The sequence below is a fragment of the Crocodylus siamensis genome, chromosome 7, assembly GCF_052110815.1.
Source record: "Crocodylus siamensis isolate JL-2025a chromosome 7, ASM5211081v1, whole genome shotgun sequence".
NCBI classification, from domain to species: domain Eukaryota; kingdom Metazoa; phylum Chordata; order Crocodylia; family Crocodylidae; genus Crocodylus; species Crocodylus siamensis.
The window spans coordinates 27496965-27518218 of NC_143401.1; the positions used below are offsets into that span (position 1 = coordinate 27496965).

At 43.9% G+C, this 21254-nt stretch overlaps 1 protein-coding gene across 4 annotated transcripts in view; it reads left to right on the forward strand.

The window, feature by feature from the left end:
- Positions 1-18899, forward strand: part of SAMD8 (sterile alpha motif domain containing 8) — a 49973-nt gene extending 31074 nt beyond the window's left edge. For all 4 annotated transcript variants that reach the window (XM_090057792.1, XM_090057791.1, XM_090057795.1 and 1 more), the window contains 2 exons: positions 4991-5141; positions 13236-18899. In XM_090057792.1, coding sequence (XP_089913918.1) covers positions 4991-5141; positions 13236-13540 — 456 coding nt within the window. In that variant the 3' untranslated portion in view covers positions 13541-18899. The remainder of the gene's footprint in view (positions 1-4990; positions 5142-13235) is intronic.
- Positions 18900-21254: the final 2355 nt, after the last annotated feature.

The following is a 21254-nucleotide window of genomic DNA, read 5'->3' on the forward strand; positions in this document are numbered from 1 at the left end:
CAGAGAATTTGATATTTTTAAACAGAAAACCAGGATCCCTTTTAATTGCCTTCTTCCTGCTCCCCCATCCCAGCTCCAAGCAGCCCCTTGCAGGCTGGAACTCTGCCATCCTGTAAGGGAAACCTGTGGGTTCCCATGTTTTCTTCCTTTAAGGAGGATCCATTTTTTTAATATTTCTTTGTGGCCCTTTCATATATTCTTGCAACCTACTTTTCATAGACATTAGGGCTGGAAGGGACCTTGGAAGATCACTGAGTCCAGCCCCCCCCCAAAGAGCAGGAAGTCAGCTGAGTTCATAGGATCTCAGCAAGATAAGCATCCAAAATGCTCTTGAAGGTGTTCAATGTAGGTGCTTGAACCACCTCTGATGGCAGGCTGTTCTAAACCTTGGGGCTCAGACAGTAGAGAGATTCTTCCTTATATCTAGCCTGAAACTGTCTCGTAGTAGTTTATGACAGTTTGACCTTGTCATCCTTTGGGGTGCTCTGATGAACAAATGTTCCCCTGGATACTGGTGGTCACCCCGATAAACTTAGAGGTGGCCACCAGATCACCTCTGAGCCTGCACTTTTTTAGGCTAAAGAGCCCCATTGCTCTCAGCCTGTCATCGTAAGGTTTGCTTTCCTGAACTCTGATCATGCATGTGGCTCTTCTCTGGACTCTCTCAATCTTCTCCACATCCTTTTTGAATTGTGGAGCCCAAAACTGGACGCAGTACTCCAGCGGTGGCCTCACCAAGCCAAGTACAGAGGGAGAAGGATATCCTGGGATTTGTTTGAGAAGCATCTATGGATGCAAGCCAGCATTTTGCCCACTTTACTAGCAGCAGCATCACATTACAGGCTCATGTTCATCTTGTGGTAAATGATGACCCCCAAGTCTCTTTCTTCCATAGTGCTAGCCAGAGTAGCACTGCCGAGCCTATAAGGATGCTGCAGGTGTTTCTTCCCAAGGTGGAGAACCTTGCATTTTTCAGTGTTAAAAACCATCAGGTTCTCATCTGCCCATTTGCTGAGCCTGTCCAGGTCGGCCTGGATCACCCGCCTGTCTTCTGGCGTGGATGCTTTGCCCCAAAGTTTAGTGCCATCGGCAAACATGGCCTGTCCGCTTCTGACTCCAATGTCCACATCATTGATGAAGATGTTGAACAATATGGGTCCAAGGACAGAACCTTGGGGGACCCCAGTGGTCACAGGACACCATGATGAGTGACTGCCATCATTTACTACGATCTGGGTCCGACCATGGAGCCAATTCCCCAGCCAGCGCATCATGGAGGCCCCAAGGCCACAATTGGCCAGTTTCGCCAAGAGGTGATCATGGGATACCAGATCAAAAGCTTTTTTGAAGTCAAGATATATGACATCAATCTCTTCTCCCTTGTCCAGGTGATAGGTCACCTGGTTGTAGAAGGAAATGAGATTGTTCAAGCAAGACCTACCCGCAACAAACCCGTGCTGGCTGCCCCTTAGGATGTTGGCGTCGGCCAGTCCATTAAGGATGACCTCTTTAATAAACTTTTCTAAGATCTTCCCCAGGATAGAAGTCAGGCTGATGGACTTAAAGTTAGCCAGATCCACTTTCCTCCCTTTCTTGAAGATAGGCACCACATTGGCCTTTTTCCAGTCTTCGGGCACTTCACCAGAACGCAGGAGTTTTCAAAGGTCCGTGCCAGGGACTGGGCTATGATGCTCACCCGCTCCTTGAGTACCCTGGGGTGTAGATCATCAGGGCCAGCTGACTTGAAGGTATCCAGCTTCTCAAGATGTTCCTTCATGAGGTCAGAATTAATGGAAGGCAGGGGATCTCCCTCGCCCAGACCTCCCTGTCCCGTAGCAGGCATGGGCGTCCCATGGGACTGATGAAAGACCGACGCAAAGTACCCATTTAATAGGTTGGCTTTTTCCTAGGCATCAGTTCTCAGTTGCCCCATCTGGTTCAGCAGGGGTCCAATGTTGCCCTTGTTTTTCCTCTGGCTCCCCACATATCTAAAAAAGGACTTTTTATTGTCCTTGATGATTGAGGCTAGTTGGAGTTCAGTTGCAGCCTTGGCTTTCCTGGTTTGCTCCCTGCAGGACCAGACCAGTGCAGAATAATCCTCCTTGGAGGTGAATCCTGTCCTCCATCCTTTGTAGGCCTTTCTTTTTAGCCTCAGAAAGTCTGCTAGGTCCCTGGAGAGCCAGGGGGGCTGCTGTGTCCTCTTGCTGCCTTTCCTCTGAGATGGAATAAATTTAGCTTGTACGGGGGTCGGGGTGGGCTCCTTTAAGCGCCTTGGCCTGCTGGCTTTGCGAGGGTTGCTCAGCTGGCCAGCAATGGTGGTAATCCCCCCATCCCCCAGCAGGCTTAGTTTAAAGCCCGGTGGAGCAGGTCAGCCAGTCTGGCTGAGAAGAGCCTCCTCCCCAGGGGGGAGAGGTGGAGGCCATCCCTTCCCAGCCTCTCTCACCAAAGACCGGACTGTGGTCATGGAAGCCAAAGCCTTCCCTATGACATCAGCGCCGCAGTCTTTGGTTCACTACGTGGATCCTCCTCTCCCTCCTCAGCCCGTAGCCCGAGACTGGGAGAATTGAAGAGAAAACCACCTGTGCCCCCAGACCATTTAGCTCTGCTCCCGAATCCCTGTAGCGCCTCATGACCCGGCTGGGAGCGCTCTGAGCCATGTCATTGGTGCCCACATGAATAAGGAGCATGGGATAGTGGTCTGTGGGCTGGAGGAGCTTAGGGATCTTCTCCGCAATGTCCCGGATGCGGGCCCCAGGGAAGCAGCAGACTTCCTGGGCTAAGGGGTCAGGGCGGCAGATTACCCCCTCAGTCCCCCTCAGGATGGAGTCTCCCACAACAAACAGCTTAAGTTTTGTCTTGAGGAGAGCCGGAGCAGTAGCTGCAGTAGTGCCTGTGTTGCCTGTGGGAGCTGGCAACTCAGCAGGCTCTGCTGGAGTAGCAAGAGGTGCGGACCTGTTGCTAAGCTCCGGCGGGGCAGGGGCCTTGGTGCGGCGGGCCTTAGGGCCCTTGACCACCTTGGTCCATCCCCCTGACTGGACAGAGTGGGAGGGCCCGGAGTCCTCCTTTGTCTTGGAGGGAGACCTGGTCTACCCTCTGGCTCCCGGGGGAGAATGGCCTGGCAGTAGGAGTCAGTCTCCTGCTCACAGTCCCTGATGGCGCACTGTCTCTGGACTGTGGCCTGGAGCTCCTCCAGCTGGTGCACTAGAGACCCCCAAAAGGGAGTAGACCCCACAAGGGGAGGTGGCCATGCTCCCAGGCCCCAGAGCCTGAAGAAGGGACAGGCAGCCCCTGCAGCCGAGAGGCAGGGGCTCTGTCCACGTGGAGCCCAGAAGCATGGGCTCTGTCTGGGTGGCCGTCTCTGAGGAGCCGGGTGGGGGCGCCGCAGAGCCCGAGGGGAGCCTTGGGGTGCGGCGGGTGCCCATCTGCATCATGCCTCTGGTAGGCTGGCTACGGCTGGGACTGTCTACCCTGGGGGGCTTGTAGGCAGGGCCTCGGGCCCTCCTGCATGAACTCCGTGCTAACTCACGCAGAGAAGTGTGCCTGTTTGTGCAGCCTGTTTGCGCGGCTGCGGTCACGTGGCTCCCTGGGGGGCTGGGCGAAGTAGGGGCCTGGGTGGAGGTGGGGCGTGACCCTCCTCGGTCCACTTAGCCCATTCTCAGCTGGCTAGATCCCTCCCTCCATGGGCTCCTGCTTAGCTGCTGGCAGGCCAGGGCTTGTCAGGGGTCCTGGGGTCACTGCTGGGGTCCCTAGGCTCACAGGGGTGCAGCGGGCTTACACCCACGCGTCTCGCATCAGAGCCGGGATGCTAATGAGGCTTATGACGTTGCCGGGCCCTTTTTAAACTGTGCACATGTGCAGAAGGGCCAGCCAACACCTCAGTGCTTTTGGGGGGCTAACAGGGGTCCCTCCCCTCCACCGAGGGAAGGAACAGGTGGGTGACTTCCCCCTAACCTGGTATACGTGCCTGCAAGGGGGTCGCATGGCTCCCTGGGGGGCTGGGCCAAGTAGGAGGGTCGGGGGGGGCATGACTCTCCTCAGTCCACTTAGCCCATTCCCAGCTGGCTAGATCCCTCTCTCCACGGGCTCCTGCTTAGCTGCTGGCAGGCCAGGGCTTGTCAGGGGTCCTGGAGTCACTGCTGGGGTCCCTGGGCTCATAGGGGCGCAGCAGGCTTACACCCACACGTCTCGCACCAGAGCCGGGACACTAATTTTGCATCATGTCCCACAGGTTAAGAAACGCTAGTTTTGTTAAACACTTGCATACTGTGTTCATTTAGGGCCTTTCAAAATGCTGTAATGTAAACCATAGAAAATTAGTTAGGGGAGCATGCATTGAAGTGACTGAAGACAAGAATTTGAGAGAGAAGAGTGAAAATCATGACACCAAGAAGTAGGGAAAGAAGTATTGAAAGTACAGGGGTGGGCAATTATTTTGGGCAGAGGGCCACTTACTGAGTTTTGGCAAGCTATTGAGGACCGCATGACAGCCAAGGGCAGATAAATATACATTTTTAAAATTTTTTTAGGGGCCCTGCAGGCTGCATCTGGCCCACGGGCTGCATTTTGCCCACCCCTGGCCTAGTACTACAAGTAAAGGAGAAGAGATGAAAAGTATTTCAGCAAATTATCGGGAAAATTTTCTTGACTACCTCATTTAGCTGGGAATAAAGTCTCATGAGAAATTGTAGAAGCCCCATTGTTCATGTACTTTTTGGGTTAAAACGTACTTTCTTTACATTCTAGGCTCCATCAGAGATGATACTTTTGTGTTTGTGGTTAGCAATGTAACAAGTTATGCAAAATAAGACAGTTTTGACCTTTTTGTTTCAAAAAGTAAAAAGTACCATGAGATAGTAAACACGATGCTAGTTTATTAAATGTTCTACCTCTGTAGTGATAGACAATTGACTTATCTGTTAAATGGTAGAGGTATACTAAAAATATTCTTGTTGTAGACTTTTAAATACCAATATACCACTTTTCATTTTAGTTGTATGGAAACATGTGGGCAAAACTTCAGCGAGCATTTGCAATTTGGAGCGGGTTTGGAATGACACTAACTGGAGTACATACGTGCGGGGATTATATGTTCAGTGGCCATACTGTTGTTCTGACTATGCTGAACTTCTTTGTCACAGAATGTAAGTACATGGTGTCAGTGCTTTAAACATCCTAGTTTATTTTGAAACTGTAATAGCAATGGTAGTTAAAGCTGCAGGAGGCATACTCCCTTAATATGTTATACTCCACATGTTTGGGCTGAAAGCTTTTATAAGTGTTAAGCCGGAGAAAAGTTGCTTACAAAAAGGGAAGTCCCTGAGCAGTTGGACCTAATGTGCCATCTAAGTGCCAGAAAGACTATTGTGAAACATATTTTGGAGATTTTATTTAATGTTTTTTTCTTGATAAGAACAACTAAAATCCTTAACAAGGGTACAATATAATCACTTATCCTTCACCCTTACCACACAAATGGAGCAGAGGGTAACTTGGAAACTAGAGAGTAGAGGCATTGAGAAAGCAGATACATTTTCTATGGCTATTAGGGCTGTACGAAATTTTCTGGCAGTTTTGTTTCAACTCATTTTGAGCTCAAAGCAGCAAAATCAAAACAAAATGGAGAGGTTTAAAATAGCCTTGAACAAAAACGAGGCAAGTCAAAATGTTTCGAAATTTTCGAAACATTTTGATTTTTGAAGCTCAAGCTGGACTTGCCTGCAGGGAAACAGAAACTAAAGTAAGGAGAGGGAGGGGAAATTAAGGGGGAAGGAGTGCTCTCATTACTGACTGTGTAGCTGGCCAGTGACTGTCATCCTTCCCTGAGAACTCTTCCAGTCCCAGTGCTCTGGGGGAGGAATGGAAAAACTGCAGAAAAGGCAGCATTGTTTGAACTGCCCTGCTTTCTGCCTTGGTGTCAGTTGAGTGAGCGTGCGCACACCCCCCGCCCTCCATGTCATGAGTTTTGCCTGTCAGCAGCCAGAGATGCAGGGCCCCAGAAGCCCCTGTACCTATCTCCTTGACAGCTGCCAGGCTTTGTGGCCACAGCAGGGGCTAGCAGGCCTCCAGTTTTCACCCTGCTGCGGCTTAACACACACAGTGCCACCCATGTCATGAGTTTTGCTTGTCCACAGCTTGAGGTGCAGTTTCCCCCAAACCCCTGCACCTGTCTCCTTGAACTTGGCAGGCTTTGTTGCCTCAGCAGGGGCTAGCAAGCGTGCAGTTTTGACCCCACTGTGGCTTAACGTACACACCATGAATTTTTTGCTTTCAAGACTTTGAGGTGCGGTTTCCCTGAAACCCCTACACCTATCTCCTTGAAACGTGGCAGGCCTCATGCCCTCAGAAGGGGCTATCATTCCTGCAAGTTTCATCCAAATCAGACCAGGAATGACAAAGTTATAGGCTGTTTTGAGCTTCCCCATTATAGCCTATGGGCAAAACAATTAAACCATTTCGATGAAATGAAACGGAGCAGCAGTTTCAAATCTAAACAAAATTTGAAACGAAAAGCTGTTCCATTGAAACGCAAGTTGAAACAGAATGGTGATGTTTCACACAGCCCTAATAGCTATGCTGTTACTTTTTGTATACAATCTGGAGTTCTATTCAGTGTTACCAAAAAGACGAGAGCCAGTTTATACTTGGGACTTCTGTTGCAAGCTTCCATGTGGAATGAAGGTATAGTTACAATTCCCTTAATAATCACTACCCAGGTCAGAAAAGAGGCAAGAGAACAATCTATAGCCTGACTTAATTTTATCTGATCCCAAAAGCACAAGAGCAAACACGTATTCTAATACTGACAACAGCAACAATGCAGATTTTCACATATGCCATTGTTAGGGAAGACTCAGGAGGGTGAGACTTGCAGCAGGTCATCTTGATCTTCAACTCTTTCTCTCCAGTCTATAACTTGTATTTTCTACATTTAAATTTATTAAAATTTGTTTGGTTCAGTGAAACTTTTGGAATGAAACTGAACCAGTTATTTATGGCCTTTTGCTAGTGTTTAGTTTGATTTGGTTTAACTGGACATACTGTCGTCTTGCCTGATCAAGCTAATTTTTACATCTGCACAGGCTCACTTTGTGGTTACTCAAACAGGCTATTCTTCTTTCCTATATTATGGCTTACTGATATGCTGAACATGTCAGTCTGCTGTGACCTTAAGTACACACTACGTGATTTAGGCTTATACTAGGTCCAGTCTGCACTTGTCGTTATGGTGTTTGTTATTGACCACATATGCAGCCTACCGCAGAACAATACCTGTTGGCATATATTTACTGTGCTGTACTGAAAAGTGTTTTATGTATGTGAAAAATTCTGTTAAAAGTAGCACAACTGATAGTCAAAAGATTTGATATTGCTGGATTCTAATGGTGAAGTTACGTTGAAGAGAAAGTCATATTTCTATGGAAAAAGCTACAACTCCAGTGTGACAGGTTTTGAGAGGAGACTGTTTATATCTATTAATATGAAAAAGAATCTTTTTATATCCACAAGCCAGCAGCAGTATTTTTAATCCTAAAATGGAGTGTTCTTCATTAGAACAGATGTATAAGCCAGGAAGACAAGACTGTTCACTTGAAATAAACCACAACTTTCAATATGTTGTGGAAAACAGTTCATTTTAGGAGGTATGATCCTTTAAGAAGAAATAACAGTTGGTAGTATTGCTACTGGAGGATATTTTCACAACAGTGGAAAGGGCATAATAAATTTAGTATTTTATTCTGCCTTTGAAGAATTGAGTTATGATGACACTGCCTTGTGCTGTTAGAATCTTTTTCTCCAACTCACTTTTTCCCATATTAAATCCTTGAATTTACACAGAATATGTACGCTAATTAGGATTGACGTATGTAAAGTGTCCAATGAGCATCAAAAATACGAAATAAATAACTATTTTGGAATGTCAGTATCTTGGTCAGTGGAAGGAGCCTAGAACATGCTGTTTGTTCAGTGGAGAACAAGGGTGTGGGCAGGGATTAAATTGCAGTACAGGAAATTTGCACTGCCACAGAAACATTCCAAGAAAGGGTGGACGCAAGTATTCCAACCCCTTGGCTGCGGAGCTACCAAGCTGCCTCAGCAGTCTGCTTTCCAGCCAGGGGGGATAGTGGGCTTCTTGTTGGCTCTACCTGCTCCAGATCATTGAAAGCCTACTCTCTTCTCCCCTGCCATGCCTGGCAGTGCTGCTTCCAGAGATCCAGCTCTTGTAGTGGCAGGGGAAAATCCCTAGCCTAAACCTTAATCCTGTCCCTTGCTAAACCATTCTACTGAAAAGCAGAGCAATTGGGTGGAGGACTTAAGGTTAGGTTGAAGAAATTTCTGCTGCCCTTTTGAACACCACTGGGAAGACTTGTCACTGTTTGAACAGTGCCAGAGGATCCGGGTGCTGTTCAAAGTCTGGGTAGCTGTGATGCTGCGTGCACAGTTCTGGGGAGATGTGGGTTTGTCAAAGGGGTGGAGGGGGTACGTGTACTGTTGTGTGAATAGCGGAGACTCCCTTAGTCTTTTGTCAGGCAGTGGTGGGATTCAGCACCACAACTCAAACAGTCCCAGTGCTGTTCAAGTATACTCCCTGACAGCTTGTTGCTGGAGTAGGTCCTCAAGGAGCCAGAGCTCTATCTTCCCCTTTGAGCAGGGGAGGAAGAACAGAGTATTGTGAAATACTGCAGGTCCCAGGGAGCCTGAGATAAGCATACAGGTGTTACAGATGGTGCTTGAAAACTCTCTGGAAGAGCTGCTAGTTAAAACAGCTAATGATTTTTGTAGAATGGCTGTTTTTATTCTCCAAAAACCCCTTGAATGGCTACACACTAGCTCTTTGTGTTGAGAAAAGGGCATATTTCTTAGCACAGACACAATGCCTGTCTGTGGTCTGAGTCATAATGTTTTAAAGCATGCATTACTAGCTGCTGCTCACTCGGAGGTTTTGGTAGTGGGTACAATAGGACAGTTTCTCTGACACAGTTGGATAAATGATGACAGGAATAATTTGTGATGTATTTTGGTAAATATATGTTCCATAGCTGTAAATTCTTCTAGTTAATCATTTGACATCATGCTTTGGGTTTATTTTGGGGTTTTTCATTTTTTCTGAGAAAAGAACAATAACACCCACTGAAATTAGTAGGTGATAAATGTAAAACTAATGAGAGAAAGTACTCTTTTAAGCAACATGTAGTTTACTTGGTTACTTGATTGCCACAAAGTGGTAGAGGCAGATGGCATAGCCAGGTTTAAAAAGAGAGTGGATGAGTTCATGGATGATAGGTTATAATGGTTGGAGGCTATTGAACTATGATGCTAATGACTATGATCTCATAGGGATAATGGAGACCTGTTGGGACTCCACCTATGACTGGACCACAGGTATGGATGGCTATACCTTGTACAGCAGAGATCATGTTGAAAGAAAGTGTGGGGGGGTGTAGCTCTCTGTGAAGGAGCAGTACACTTCCCTACAAGTGGAGATGGCTGCCCAAGGAGGGTGACTTGAGACCCTCTGACCAATCTCATTTCCTTCTATGACCTGGTGACACATCACCTGGACAAAGGAGAAGAGGTTGATATCATATATTTGGACTTTAAAAAAGCCTTTGACCTGGTGTCCCATGATGCCCTCATGGCAAAATTGGGGAACTGCAGCCTTGACAATCATATGGTCCAATGGCTGGGGAACTGACTCCAAGGTCAGACCCAGAGAGTGGTAGTTGACAGAACCGAATCAACATGGCACATAGTGACCACTCGTGTACCCCAAGGCTCCATTCTTGGCCCCATACTCTTCAGTGTCTTTATAAATGATCTGGACTCTGGTGTCAGAAGCGGACTGGCTAAGTTCACTGGTGACACCAAACTATGGGGAAGAGTGTCCACACTTGAGGATAGGCTGGTGATCCTGGCTGACCTTGACAGGCTTGCAAGGTGGGTGGATGAAAACCTGATGGCATTCAATACAGAGAAATGCAAGGTGCCTCACCTCAGGAGAAAAAATCTGCATCACACTTATAGGCTTGGCAGGGCTATGCTCACTAGCACCATGACTGAAAGAGACTTCGGGGTCATGATTGACCACAAGATGAACATGAGCCATCAATGTGATACCGCAGCTAGCAAAGCAAACAAAACTCTGGCTTGCATTTACTGATACATCTCAAGCGAGACCCAGGAAGTCATCCTCCCGCTGTACTCAGCCTTGGTGAGGCTGCAGCTGGAGCGGGTGAGACTGCATCCAATTCTGGACCCGCAATTCAGAAAGGATGTAGAGAAGCTTGAGAGAGTCCAGAGGAAACCATGTGCATGATCAGAGGATATGGGAGCAGACCTTATGAAGAGAGGCTGAGAGCCATGGGACTATTCCATCTGGAGAACTGTAGGCTCAGGGGTGTCTGTTCACCAGGGGACCCCAAGGGAAGATAAGGTCCAGCAGTCACAGACTCCTGGAAGACCATTTTAGGCTGGACATAAGGAAAAACTTGTTTACTGTCAGAGTCCCTAAGGCCTGGAATAGACTCCCCTTCCCCTCTCTCCGAGGTGGTGCAAGCACCTACTCTGGACACCTTCAAGAAACATTTGGATGCCTATCTTCCTGGGATCCTTTGACCCTAGCTGACTTCCTGCCCCTTGAGCAGGTGGCTGGACCTGATGATCTTGCGAGGTTCCTTCCAGCCCTAATGTCTATGAAATCTAGTAACATAATGGTTGGAAAACATCCCTCTGGCATCTCTAAACCAATAATGGTGGATGCTAGGGAGGGTATTGAATAGGAGATAGATAGATCACTCTAAGATATCAAGTTTAGCACTCTTCCTCTATAACATCCACTCCTACAAGTCAGAGAAAGTATGTTGGGCTAGATGGACCATTTGTCTGACTCAGCATGGCACTTATGTTCTTAACACAACATTAGCATTTGCCTCCTTGCTGCTTAACATTTTCTACTAAATAAAGGGTAGTTAGGCAGTGGACCTACCAATAAATTTCTTAGGTATGCACAAATATTTTAGTCTCAGTAAAGGGGAGAGAAGAACATGCATCACTTATTGTACTAACTGTTAGATACGAATTAGTATTAGCAATACAAGTTAGCTGAACTGCTCTAATTCTGACCCAGGGTGAAACCAGGGTTAAAGTCAAAGCACTTCTTCTGCAGTTGTATTGCTACAGAATAATGCAGGGGTAACAGTTGCAGTTTTAACAGCTTCTATCAGTATCCTTTCATAAGGATACACTTGTAACATCTGTCTATACAGGTAGGCTAAAAATAGGTCCTGGCCAATAGAGCGAATCAGCTGTGCCAGCATGACCCCCAAATAGTTGATCTGTTTCACTGAGCAAAACACACTGTTTGTTGTCCCGCAGGATTAACTGACAGGGACAACAGGCAGTGTGTTCTTGGGTTTTTCGGGAATTTCTGTCCAGGCTTGGGCCTATGAATGTCATGTTCCTCCTGTGGCTTGAAGGGCATGGCAACCACCCGCAGGTGACGTTGGCCGCAGCAGTGGTGGAGGTGTGGTGGCGGCAAGCAGGCAGCCACAGCGGTGTCTGTGGTGGACGGTTGTGGTGAGCGCCAACCAGCGATCGGAGACCACCCGCAGACGCCATCAGCAGCATCAGCGGTGGCTAGCAGCAATCAGTAACTGCCCACTGACGCTGCTGGTGGCAAGGGGAGCGGCAGTGGACAATCTCAGGGCGTGCACTGCCAATCTCAAGGGTGCATGTGGACCCCCTACGCATTGCCAGTGTTTGGGCCCCTCAAGCACTGGGAGCGCCTCTCAGACATTCCGTGCTGACAGAAACACACCCCTGGGAACCTCTGAGAGCGTCTCAGAAAGTAGGAAGCTTAAGAGGTATGCCCCCAGGATCTCCAGGGCACATCTCAGTAAGTGGAAGAAGGAGGATTTTGCTGCTTGAGATGTGCCCGAAGGATCTGAGGTACATCTCAATAAGCATGGAAAATTGGACAGGAACTTGAGGGTTCCAGTCCTGTACAGGAATTCCTAGGGTGTGCAGAATTGTGCCCCTGTAGCATCTGCCCAGGGCAACAGAAGAAGCTGTGGTTTCTCTGCACTTTCGTGCCATAAAGTAAGCAAACATCCACTGCTAAGTAGCAGCATAAAATTGTACCACTTTTATCACAGCTATTAATTTTAGGCCTGTGTGTCATGACAAGTATTTTTATCATGACACAAAGGCGACATCTGTTTCTTCCTTTAGAGTATTAACCCAGTACTCGAGTGAATCTTTTACTGCGATACAAAGTCTTTGATTGTTTTCCCACTGTATTTGACAGTGTCCCTAATTATTGATCGCTTGACCCTTCAAATACATGCCTTTAAGACACTAATATTATGCTACAGTAGACTTAAGTTATACTTAATTGACCATGTTAAACCAAACTGATTTAGTTATCTGAGTAATTTGCATCCTGTAAAGCAGTTAAAATATGATACCATGTTCTCTTTTCCCTTTTGTTTCCCAAGGCAGGGTGGCATTTTAGAGACCAATGAATGTGCTTTTGGCTTTCAACAAGTATAAAGTATGGCCTGCCATCTCTTACAGTGCACATCTAAATTAAGTTTGTTTTTTAGCTAAGATTGCAGGTAATGAAGTTTTAAGTTTTCATGCTCCTATATTTGAATTCCTTTGAATGCAAATCAGAGTGTTTCAATAGATTTAAAAAGGCAACATAAAAAAAGATCCATGTATAACTGAACAGTATACGTAACTGTAAATGAATGTACTTAGACACAGCAATATTTTGTGATCGAGTGGTTTTTATGTATTAAATAGCAAATGAAGATAATTAATTTGAGTCAGAAGCATAAATTAATAACTTTAAAATCAACTTAATGGATACTTACTTCTAGACAAGCCTGCGATGCCCATCTCTTTAAGATGGCTTCAGCTGGATAAGGTGTTGTTCGTCATGACCATAAGGTACTCTTCAATGTATCTGCTATCTTAAGAAGATGCTATCCTTACATTTGTGCTGTAGGTTGTTCTTCAGTAATGAGTAAACTGATTAATATTCAGAATTCTTTCTTTGTGTGTTGCTGTTAAATTTGATGGATATGAGTAGTGCCTATTAGATCAAGTAGGTAGTTTCCTAGTCCTTTGGATGATCTGTAAATGTCATGTTTGATGGGTGTGGGTTTGGTAAATTGCCGGGAAACTTGTGAAACAGATTAATCCTTTAACGGGGATACCCTGTTCTTTCCTAGATACACCAAGAAGCTGGAACTTCTTGCACACTTTATCCTGGGTCCTGAATCTGTTTGGAATCTTCTTCATTTTGGCTGCACATGAACATTACTCTATAGATGTCTTCATTGCCTTCTACATCACCACAAGACTCTTTTTGTACTACCACACATTGGCTAATACCAGAGCATATCATCAGAGTAGGAGAGCAAGGATTTGGTTCCCCATGTTTTCCTTTTTTGAATGCAATGTTAATGGCACAGTTCCAAATGAGTATTGCTGGCCCTTTTCAAAACCTGCCATAATGAAAAGGCTAATCGGATAAAGACCATCTCCCTGATGTAGCCCAAATATGCACAAAGTATTCATGCTTACATGACTACAGAACTGACTGGAAAAATAGGAAAATAACTACTTTTTTTCATCCGTGAGGTCTCCTGATAATCTTGCTGCTTAGCTTCTCATAATCAACAAGTTTCTTTTAGTAGAAAGCAAGATTAGGGTAAATAACAGCTGCCAGTTAATAATTAGGTGTCTGAAGCAGAAGTCCTAGTTACAGTCTTTAGAAAGGTTCTACACAAGTGGTTTAGGTAAAGTAAAACTTACACTTCTAATGTATGCTTGTATTGAATTTAGTTTGTTGCTTGGAGGTCCAAATACTTTCTGGTACCTGGAATGTCTGCCTGTACAGATAATGTCAAGTAGTAATTCATTTGCCAGTGACTTGCTTTTAAAAAGATTAATTATAAATATAATATTTAAATTGAACTGTTTACACTTATACAGTGAGTTTCTGAAGAGTATTTTGTCATATTGTGGAAAATAGTAGAGTTCCTTACTAAAAAGGGGTCTCAAAGCTTAAATAAGAGGTCTGAAAAATCATAGTGGACACTGTGTGATTTATATACAAGATGCCAACAAATGAAACCATCTGCCTTTTGAATATGCACTGATGACTTATGGACAGGGTTTTTGTGAACTGTTTATTCTGCTATCCTACCGTGTGGAGGTTTCCTTTGCACTCCTGCATGAGTGGGTAAAAACTAAGACTGTTTTGTTGAAAATAAAGTTGACTTAATGTTAGTGCCACAGAATAATACTGTTCTGTGTGATCCAAACATTTAATTCTCCAGGCTTGCACACGCTTTATGAGCAATTATTTAACCACTGGAAGAATAAAACAGTTAAGCTTCAAGTATTTTAATGTCCCGTAAATGGATGGGAATGTGCATGTAGTGATTCAGGAAGAGCTTAATAGTGAATTTTAGAAATAGTGCTAACATTGATCCCCCTGTTTTAAATTCTTATCCTAATCCATTTGGTATCAGCAGAATGTTGAATATCTTTGGATAAAGGTTTTTGACAAATGGGGTATATATAGTAAATGACTGACTTAGATTAGTCTTTTTTGGCAGTTTTGCAATTAGATTGGTTCTTAAGCTGCTTGTTTATTACATTAAGAATTAAAGTACCATAAGTGATTTACCTTCCATAATATGGATCACTTTTTGTGAATGAGCCCTGTCTGTGCTTATGAAGGGAATAGGAAATAGAACTGGGGATTGAAGTACTGTATGCAAGACGGTTCTGACTTCAGTTATTTAAATTCAATGTTAAGCTTATGCTTAATATAAAACGGTAGTTTTTAATTTGAGAGTTGCAAACTGCAACAAATATTTGTGATTAGCACTCGAATCTCCTGTGTCAATTTCAAGTTCAGCGAGTGTGTGTGAAGAGGTAATGAGCCAGTCTTGCAAAGTTTCTGTGAAATTTTGCCAGTCTACCACAAGTTACTGAATCTCAGCTTAAAGTGACTAAAGCATGCTTGCCAGTTGGGTAGGCTTCTGTAAGACTTAGTAACATATTTGAAGCTTTGTAATCTGCTTTGATCTCCCTACACTTAATGTCTCTCTAACAATCCAACTTTGAACTTGGAATTACAAGCGTCGATTACCTAGATCATATTTTCTAAACTTACTAATATTTAAAAAAAATTGCAACTTAATTTAGTTCCTTGGAGGAATTTCAGATACTTACGTATCTGTACCAAAAGTATTACAGATGCATATTAGAAGTTCTAATAACCTGCAGACATAGGTATTTATAACATTCCATTTTTTAACAGATTGCAGATTTTATATTACCCAAAATCCTGTCAGATGCTCTTGACATCCAAACTGCAGAAGTATAGATGCTTCACAAAAAAAAAAAAAAAAAGACAAGAAAAGAAAACCCTTTTTTCTTTATCACACTTACATTTACTCTCTTTTTACTGGGTTGTTGTTTTGAACAAGAAATAACTCAAATGTGTTTTTTAGGTTAGGCAGATTTGTATTTGTATTTTGCTGTATTCAGGAAACTAGTCAAATTAGCAAGATTGCTGACTGAGTTAACTATGTCTGAATTATACAATTATTTGAGAATCTTTTATTTTGTTGTATCTAGTAAAGCAACAGGTTGTCTTTTTTAAATAATTTATCAACCCAAGAAAGGCAGTTTATGTAAGGTAAAATACTACTACTTTTCATTTCTTGAAGCTCAAATATTTTGACTTCTGCCTGAGTAAATGTAACGCATTAAAGGCAGTAGTGGTGTATCTTTTTGAGTATTTTTTGAAGATAATGTGATATTTGTCTACACAATTGCTTTGCCTATTAATGCATTGATTCTCTTACTGCTAAGAATCTGTGTACAATATTTGTAGTATGCAGAAATTGGTTTCCTGAGAGCTGGGAAGTTGTTAAATCAGTTGTTTGGAGATGAACCTGTGGAAGTTAGCCACATCTGCCAATAAACACAAAGTGAATTGTGAAGATTTCAAAGAAAAATCTCACATGTTCTTGCTCAGTTTCCGAAATAACTTGAGTTGGCCTGTACAGGAATACTGTTGGCATCATTTTTGTTTAACTTCAATTTTAAAAACAAAAAGGAGGCATGACATTTATCTTTAAATGGAGGTACAGAATTTGTTTTAGAACTTTCACAGTGTTTTATAAGGGCCTTTTCTGTTCATCAGCAGATGTTAACACGTACACTTAATATTGTCACTAGAGCATGGGTGAGCTAGGAGGGACTGTTAAATATGGCTGGGTTTGCCTTTCCTTAAGACATCTGTTGGTTGCTTTTGATATCGGCTTGACCTGTGGTGTTTCTACCAAAGCGCTTGCTCAGCCTGGGAAGAAGCCTACCTCCAAGTTCCTCATTAGAAGTAGTGTGTGTTTTAGCTATCATTAATGTGGCGCTTTACACAGCAAATGCAAATGAGTGACAAAACCATGAGTAAAAATTACTCTCAAAAACACAAATTAAACTGATCCGAGTAAGGACTTGAGGCTTTGAGAGATCTGTGATTGAATACTTTAGACAAATGTATAAAGTTGGGATTACCTTATTTGCATATGTATATTAAAAATGACAGGTAAAGGAAAAATGGTGCATTTGGGCAAGGCTGAATAGTCTTCAAGGCTTCTTTATTTAAAATTTCATTCTTTGTTTCCTCCCCCCCAGCCGCCGCCTCCTAACAGGTTTTGAAAACAAGAGGTAATTATGATACTCTCAGAGATGAAGGGTTTTTTAAATAAGGCCCAATTAGACTTTTAAATTAATTTAGAATGCTAACAGATACAGGAAAACCCTCGTTTTAGTCTAGATGCTTCAACCATTTTGAGGAGCCCTCCAGCAAAAATAGGTTGAGCTGATAATTTTGGCTTTTCTGAGGGGGGTGGGGGAAGTGGCAACATTTTTGCAGGTCCACAGTTCTTGAACTTTCAGGACTAATTTTAAAAGGTCCTGCAAGATCATTACTTTGATGCAACAGACTGCTTAACTGGGAGCATAATGAAGCATGCCTACGCTGTAAGCTTTACTGCCTCAGGTACGTAGTGCATGAAGAGCAGGGAGACATTTAGAGCATACCACACTCTGGTATTGGTATATTCCTGGTGTGGATGTATCCAAGTAATCCTGTAATAACTGCTGGATTCAGGCTAGCGTACTGTGTACTTGATAGATTCAAGCCTTCAGTCCATAAATAGGACAAAGTGTTTCCTTTCAAGTTGTATTTCAGATCTCCATGTACCATACAGAAAAATATATTCTAGTAGTAGTTTCTAGCATGATTGCATGTCAGAGTAAAGACCATTCTATAATAATTGCATCAAAAGCAGGTCTGAGTATCCCAACTCTTGGTGCTCATATGTTACACAAGAGTTTGTTTTGCAAGCGACAGAACCCACCAACTTGACTCTCATATACATGTGCAGATTTACATTCCAATGACCATTCTCGCAATGTTTTCTTATTTAGCTGACTTCATGTATTTCACCTGGTGCCAACACAAATGAGGACACTTTGGGGGTGGAATTCACAGTGTAGTGTTGAACAAAAAAACTTTGTGAAACTGTTTGTTGAAGTCCTCAACTTTTTTCTGATTGAACGTAGCAGGAAATACATATTCATTAGTTGTATACATGTTGTTTACTAATTATTTCTCTTGCACTGATCCTTAGGCTTAAGTTCACATTGCTGTTTAAGCACCTACACACCTGTGCAGTTGAACCTTAGTCATGTGAAGTTTTGCATTTGTAAGGGAGTGTCTATATAACAAGATTAATATAGCTATTTGATATTTTTTTGGACTTCCAATATCACATTATAGTAACAGCAATAGATGATGAGCTGTCCTTCCTACTGTGTTTTTGTTTGAGGAGGGGAAGAGTTTCTCTTAGAATATGGAGAAAAACAGACAAGGATAGTTTCCTTGAATAATTTTAGTATTCATTTTAAAGAAAGTTGTCTTGATAATCATAAAGGCAACAAAGACCTTGTAGGTGTGGCAGTTTCCTTGGCAGACAGCCCATGAGCTCCGAGTTGCCTTGTGTTCACAGAGCTACTCGGATCAAGGACTAATTAACAGTCCCCTAATAATCTGTGCGTTGGTTATTTCTGTTATCCATTGAGATTGTCCTTCTGATTTTTTTACACTAGTTGCTTACTGAAACAGTGTTTATGGGCAAAACTTGAAATACGAAATGAACCTACAAAAATATTTTTCACCGTAAACGTCTGTTAAGACTAAAGTTACGGGACTATGTTAAACCTCATTTCAGTCTCCATATTCCAACTCTTGATGATGCTTGTAATTCAAGACTTGAGAATGTTGCAGTGAGTGAAGTGTTGTACATAATTCAAGTTTACATATACATTTTCAAAATACACTTGTGATAGTTATGTAAGAGTTTAGAACAAGCTGTTGATTGTAGAGCATATTGACCTAACCTGTTAGCCAGTGATGAAGTAGCAATTTCATTTTTACAATGTACTATAGTTTTGCTGTCCTCATTTTTTTTCCAATGGAATTACAAACTACTTTAATGTGTACGGCAAGGATACAAAAACAAGACTTTGACTTTTATGGAAAAAAGTCTTTTCTAAATACATTTTAAAGTGTTTTTTGTTCCTGTCCCTGTCATTCCCCTCTCCTCTCCCTCACTTCCCACAAGAAAAGAGTATTAACACTTCAAAAGTTCCTGTGGCAGTCAGGTTTGAAGCACAGTAATGTAAATAAATAAATATTGTTTTGACTTTTAAAACTAAACCCAGATTTAATTAATATATTGTTTTATATCTTTGTTGTATTAAAGCAAATATTTAAAAGAATTAAAAATAAAATTGTTGAAAGATGGGTTGGAGGCTTTTTTTTTTTTTTGTAATTTAAATTGATGGTCAAATATCTTGTCAAGAATTGATCAGAATTGGTTCAGTTTTTAAGGTGTCTCCTACAACAGAGACATCATGTTCTTTTGGATTTTCTGCAATATCTATTACAAGGACTTCAGAGAGAGACTCAAGCTTCTTGCTAAATCAGGTGTGGGCAGAATATGGCCCATGGGCCAGATCCAGCTTCCCAAGGCATTTTGTCTGGCCCACAGCAGGTCCCTTGGCCTTGCTTAGCCCCAGGCACAGGGTGCAGCCTGTGCAAGGTCCCACCACCCCGGGCACCCAGCGAGGCTGGGGCAGCGCGGCAGCCAGAATGAACAGACTCAAGTTTCCCAGCAGCCCCTATGGTGGCTTCTTCCAGCTGCCACTGCTGGATCAACCCTCATCTGTCTGCCTTGCACCCATTGCTGGGATAGGGCTATGTGCAGGTGGGGACCTGTGTCCAGGAGTGTGACAGGCAGGCAGACTGGTGACTAGGATCAGGATCATGGGGCAGTGACAACATAGGACTGGGACCCAAGGCAAGCTGCACTCCACTGCCTACCCATGCCTGTGATGGGCCCAGGTTCTGTGGGCAGAGGTGTGCAGGGAGCAGATCATAGCTCTGCCTCTGGCCCCAGCCCCAGTGTCACAGTCCCATGATCCTGATTCCAATCCTGGCCCTGGCTCCATTTGTCCCATTCCTGGATGTTGCTCTCCACCCATATGCGATCCCATCCCAGCCACCCAGCTGCACGTGGGGGCCACTTAAGGAGTTTTGGTGAGCTCTGGTGGGGGAGGAGGAGGGGATGCTGACCCATTGTGTGACAACTCACTAAAACTCCCAAAATAGCCCTCCAGCCAAAATAATTGCACACCCTTGCTCTAAATAGTTACCTATACTGAAAGCCTGTTATTCTGGTTCTGAAAAAGAGAAGTTTCATTCTAATTAATTCCATCTGAGGAAACACAGCTACCACACTGTCCCTGTGGGAATCATTTCCAATTGCTTCTCTTAAAAGAAGAACTAGGTGTTAAAAGGAAACATCACCTGACACTGCTGCAACAGTGATTGGGTATAAACCCTCACTTCCCCAGCGGGACAAATGTGATTCCAAAGATTCATTTGATTTTAAAAATATATATACAATATAAAAAAAAAAATGGAAATGTTGAATACATAGATGTACAACTAGGTGCTGTTTTTCAGTTCCTGTAGATGAAGCCTTGATGGACTAGAACTATAGAAGACTGAGTGGGACAGTCCTGCCATGAGAGAATCTGCACAATGTGTGATCATGTCACACTGGTCTCTCTTACTTCATAGACGTTGCCTGCTCTAGCCAGTTGGTCTGAGCCAGGGGCAGGCAATTGTTTTGGGCCGAGGGCTGCTTACCAAATTGTGGCAAGCTGTCAAGGGCTGCATGGTTAGCCTTGCCCCTTGGCAGGTGCCCTGCTTCTTGGTTGTTGTCTTGTGACCAGATGTCCCACCCCCTAGCCCCTGACCTTTGCCAACGGAAGTCCCTCCCCTTGCCCCCCAGAAGTACTCCTTTCAGTAAGGGGTTTTGCCATCTCAGAACCAGAAAAATACCAAATTATATTCTAAAAAGTGATCATCTACAACATTCATTAATTCAATTAAAAATATATTTTTGTCCTGGTTTACATGTGTTTGTGTAGTGTACACAGAGGTGACTGCACAATAGCTTAAAGTGAAGTCTTGCTTTTGTATGTTCTGAGGGGGGATACAGGTTTGTGGGGCCAGTGGGTATGTGGGGTGTGGGTGGGTATGGGGGGAGGGTGGCTGGGGTTTGTGTATGGCAGTGCAAGGGGAGGCGTAGGTGCATGCGTATGAAAGGAGCTGTGTGTGGGACCCACCCTATGAACACACACACACATAAACTCTCTGCCTGCATGGGCACACACAGACACATCCCTATCAGTGCAGTCCCCTCCTGGGATGTAGAGGCCACCTGGTGCTGGAACAGGGCAGGGCAGGAAAGCAGGGAACTGGCTGGGGATGGGCTTCTCAAGCCTGCTGAGGGCTCCTTCTGGGTCCTACTGCCCCTGGTTCCAACCAGCTTTGACAGGGACCCAGGGCAAATAAATATTAATTTACTAATTTTTTTAGGGGCTCTGCAGGCTGGATATAATGGCCTGGCAGGTGGATGTGGCCCACAGGCCACATTTTGCCCACCCCTAGTCTAAGCCAACTATTCTCAGAATTCCTTGTAGTCAACCTGCTTGAGCCTGGAAGGCATCCTACATACTAATTATATAAACAAATTTTAGAAGAGTATTTGAATTGGAAATGCCAAGGCAACTTCAATTATTCCCCTTTG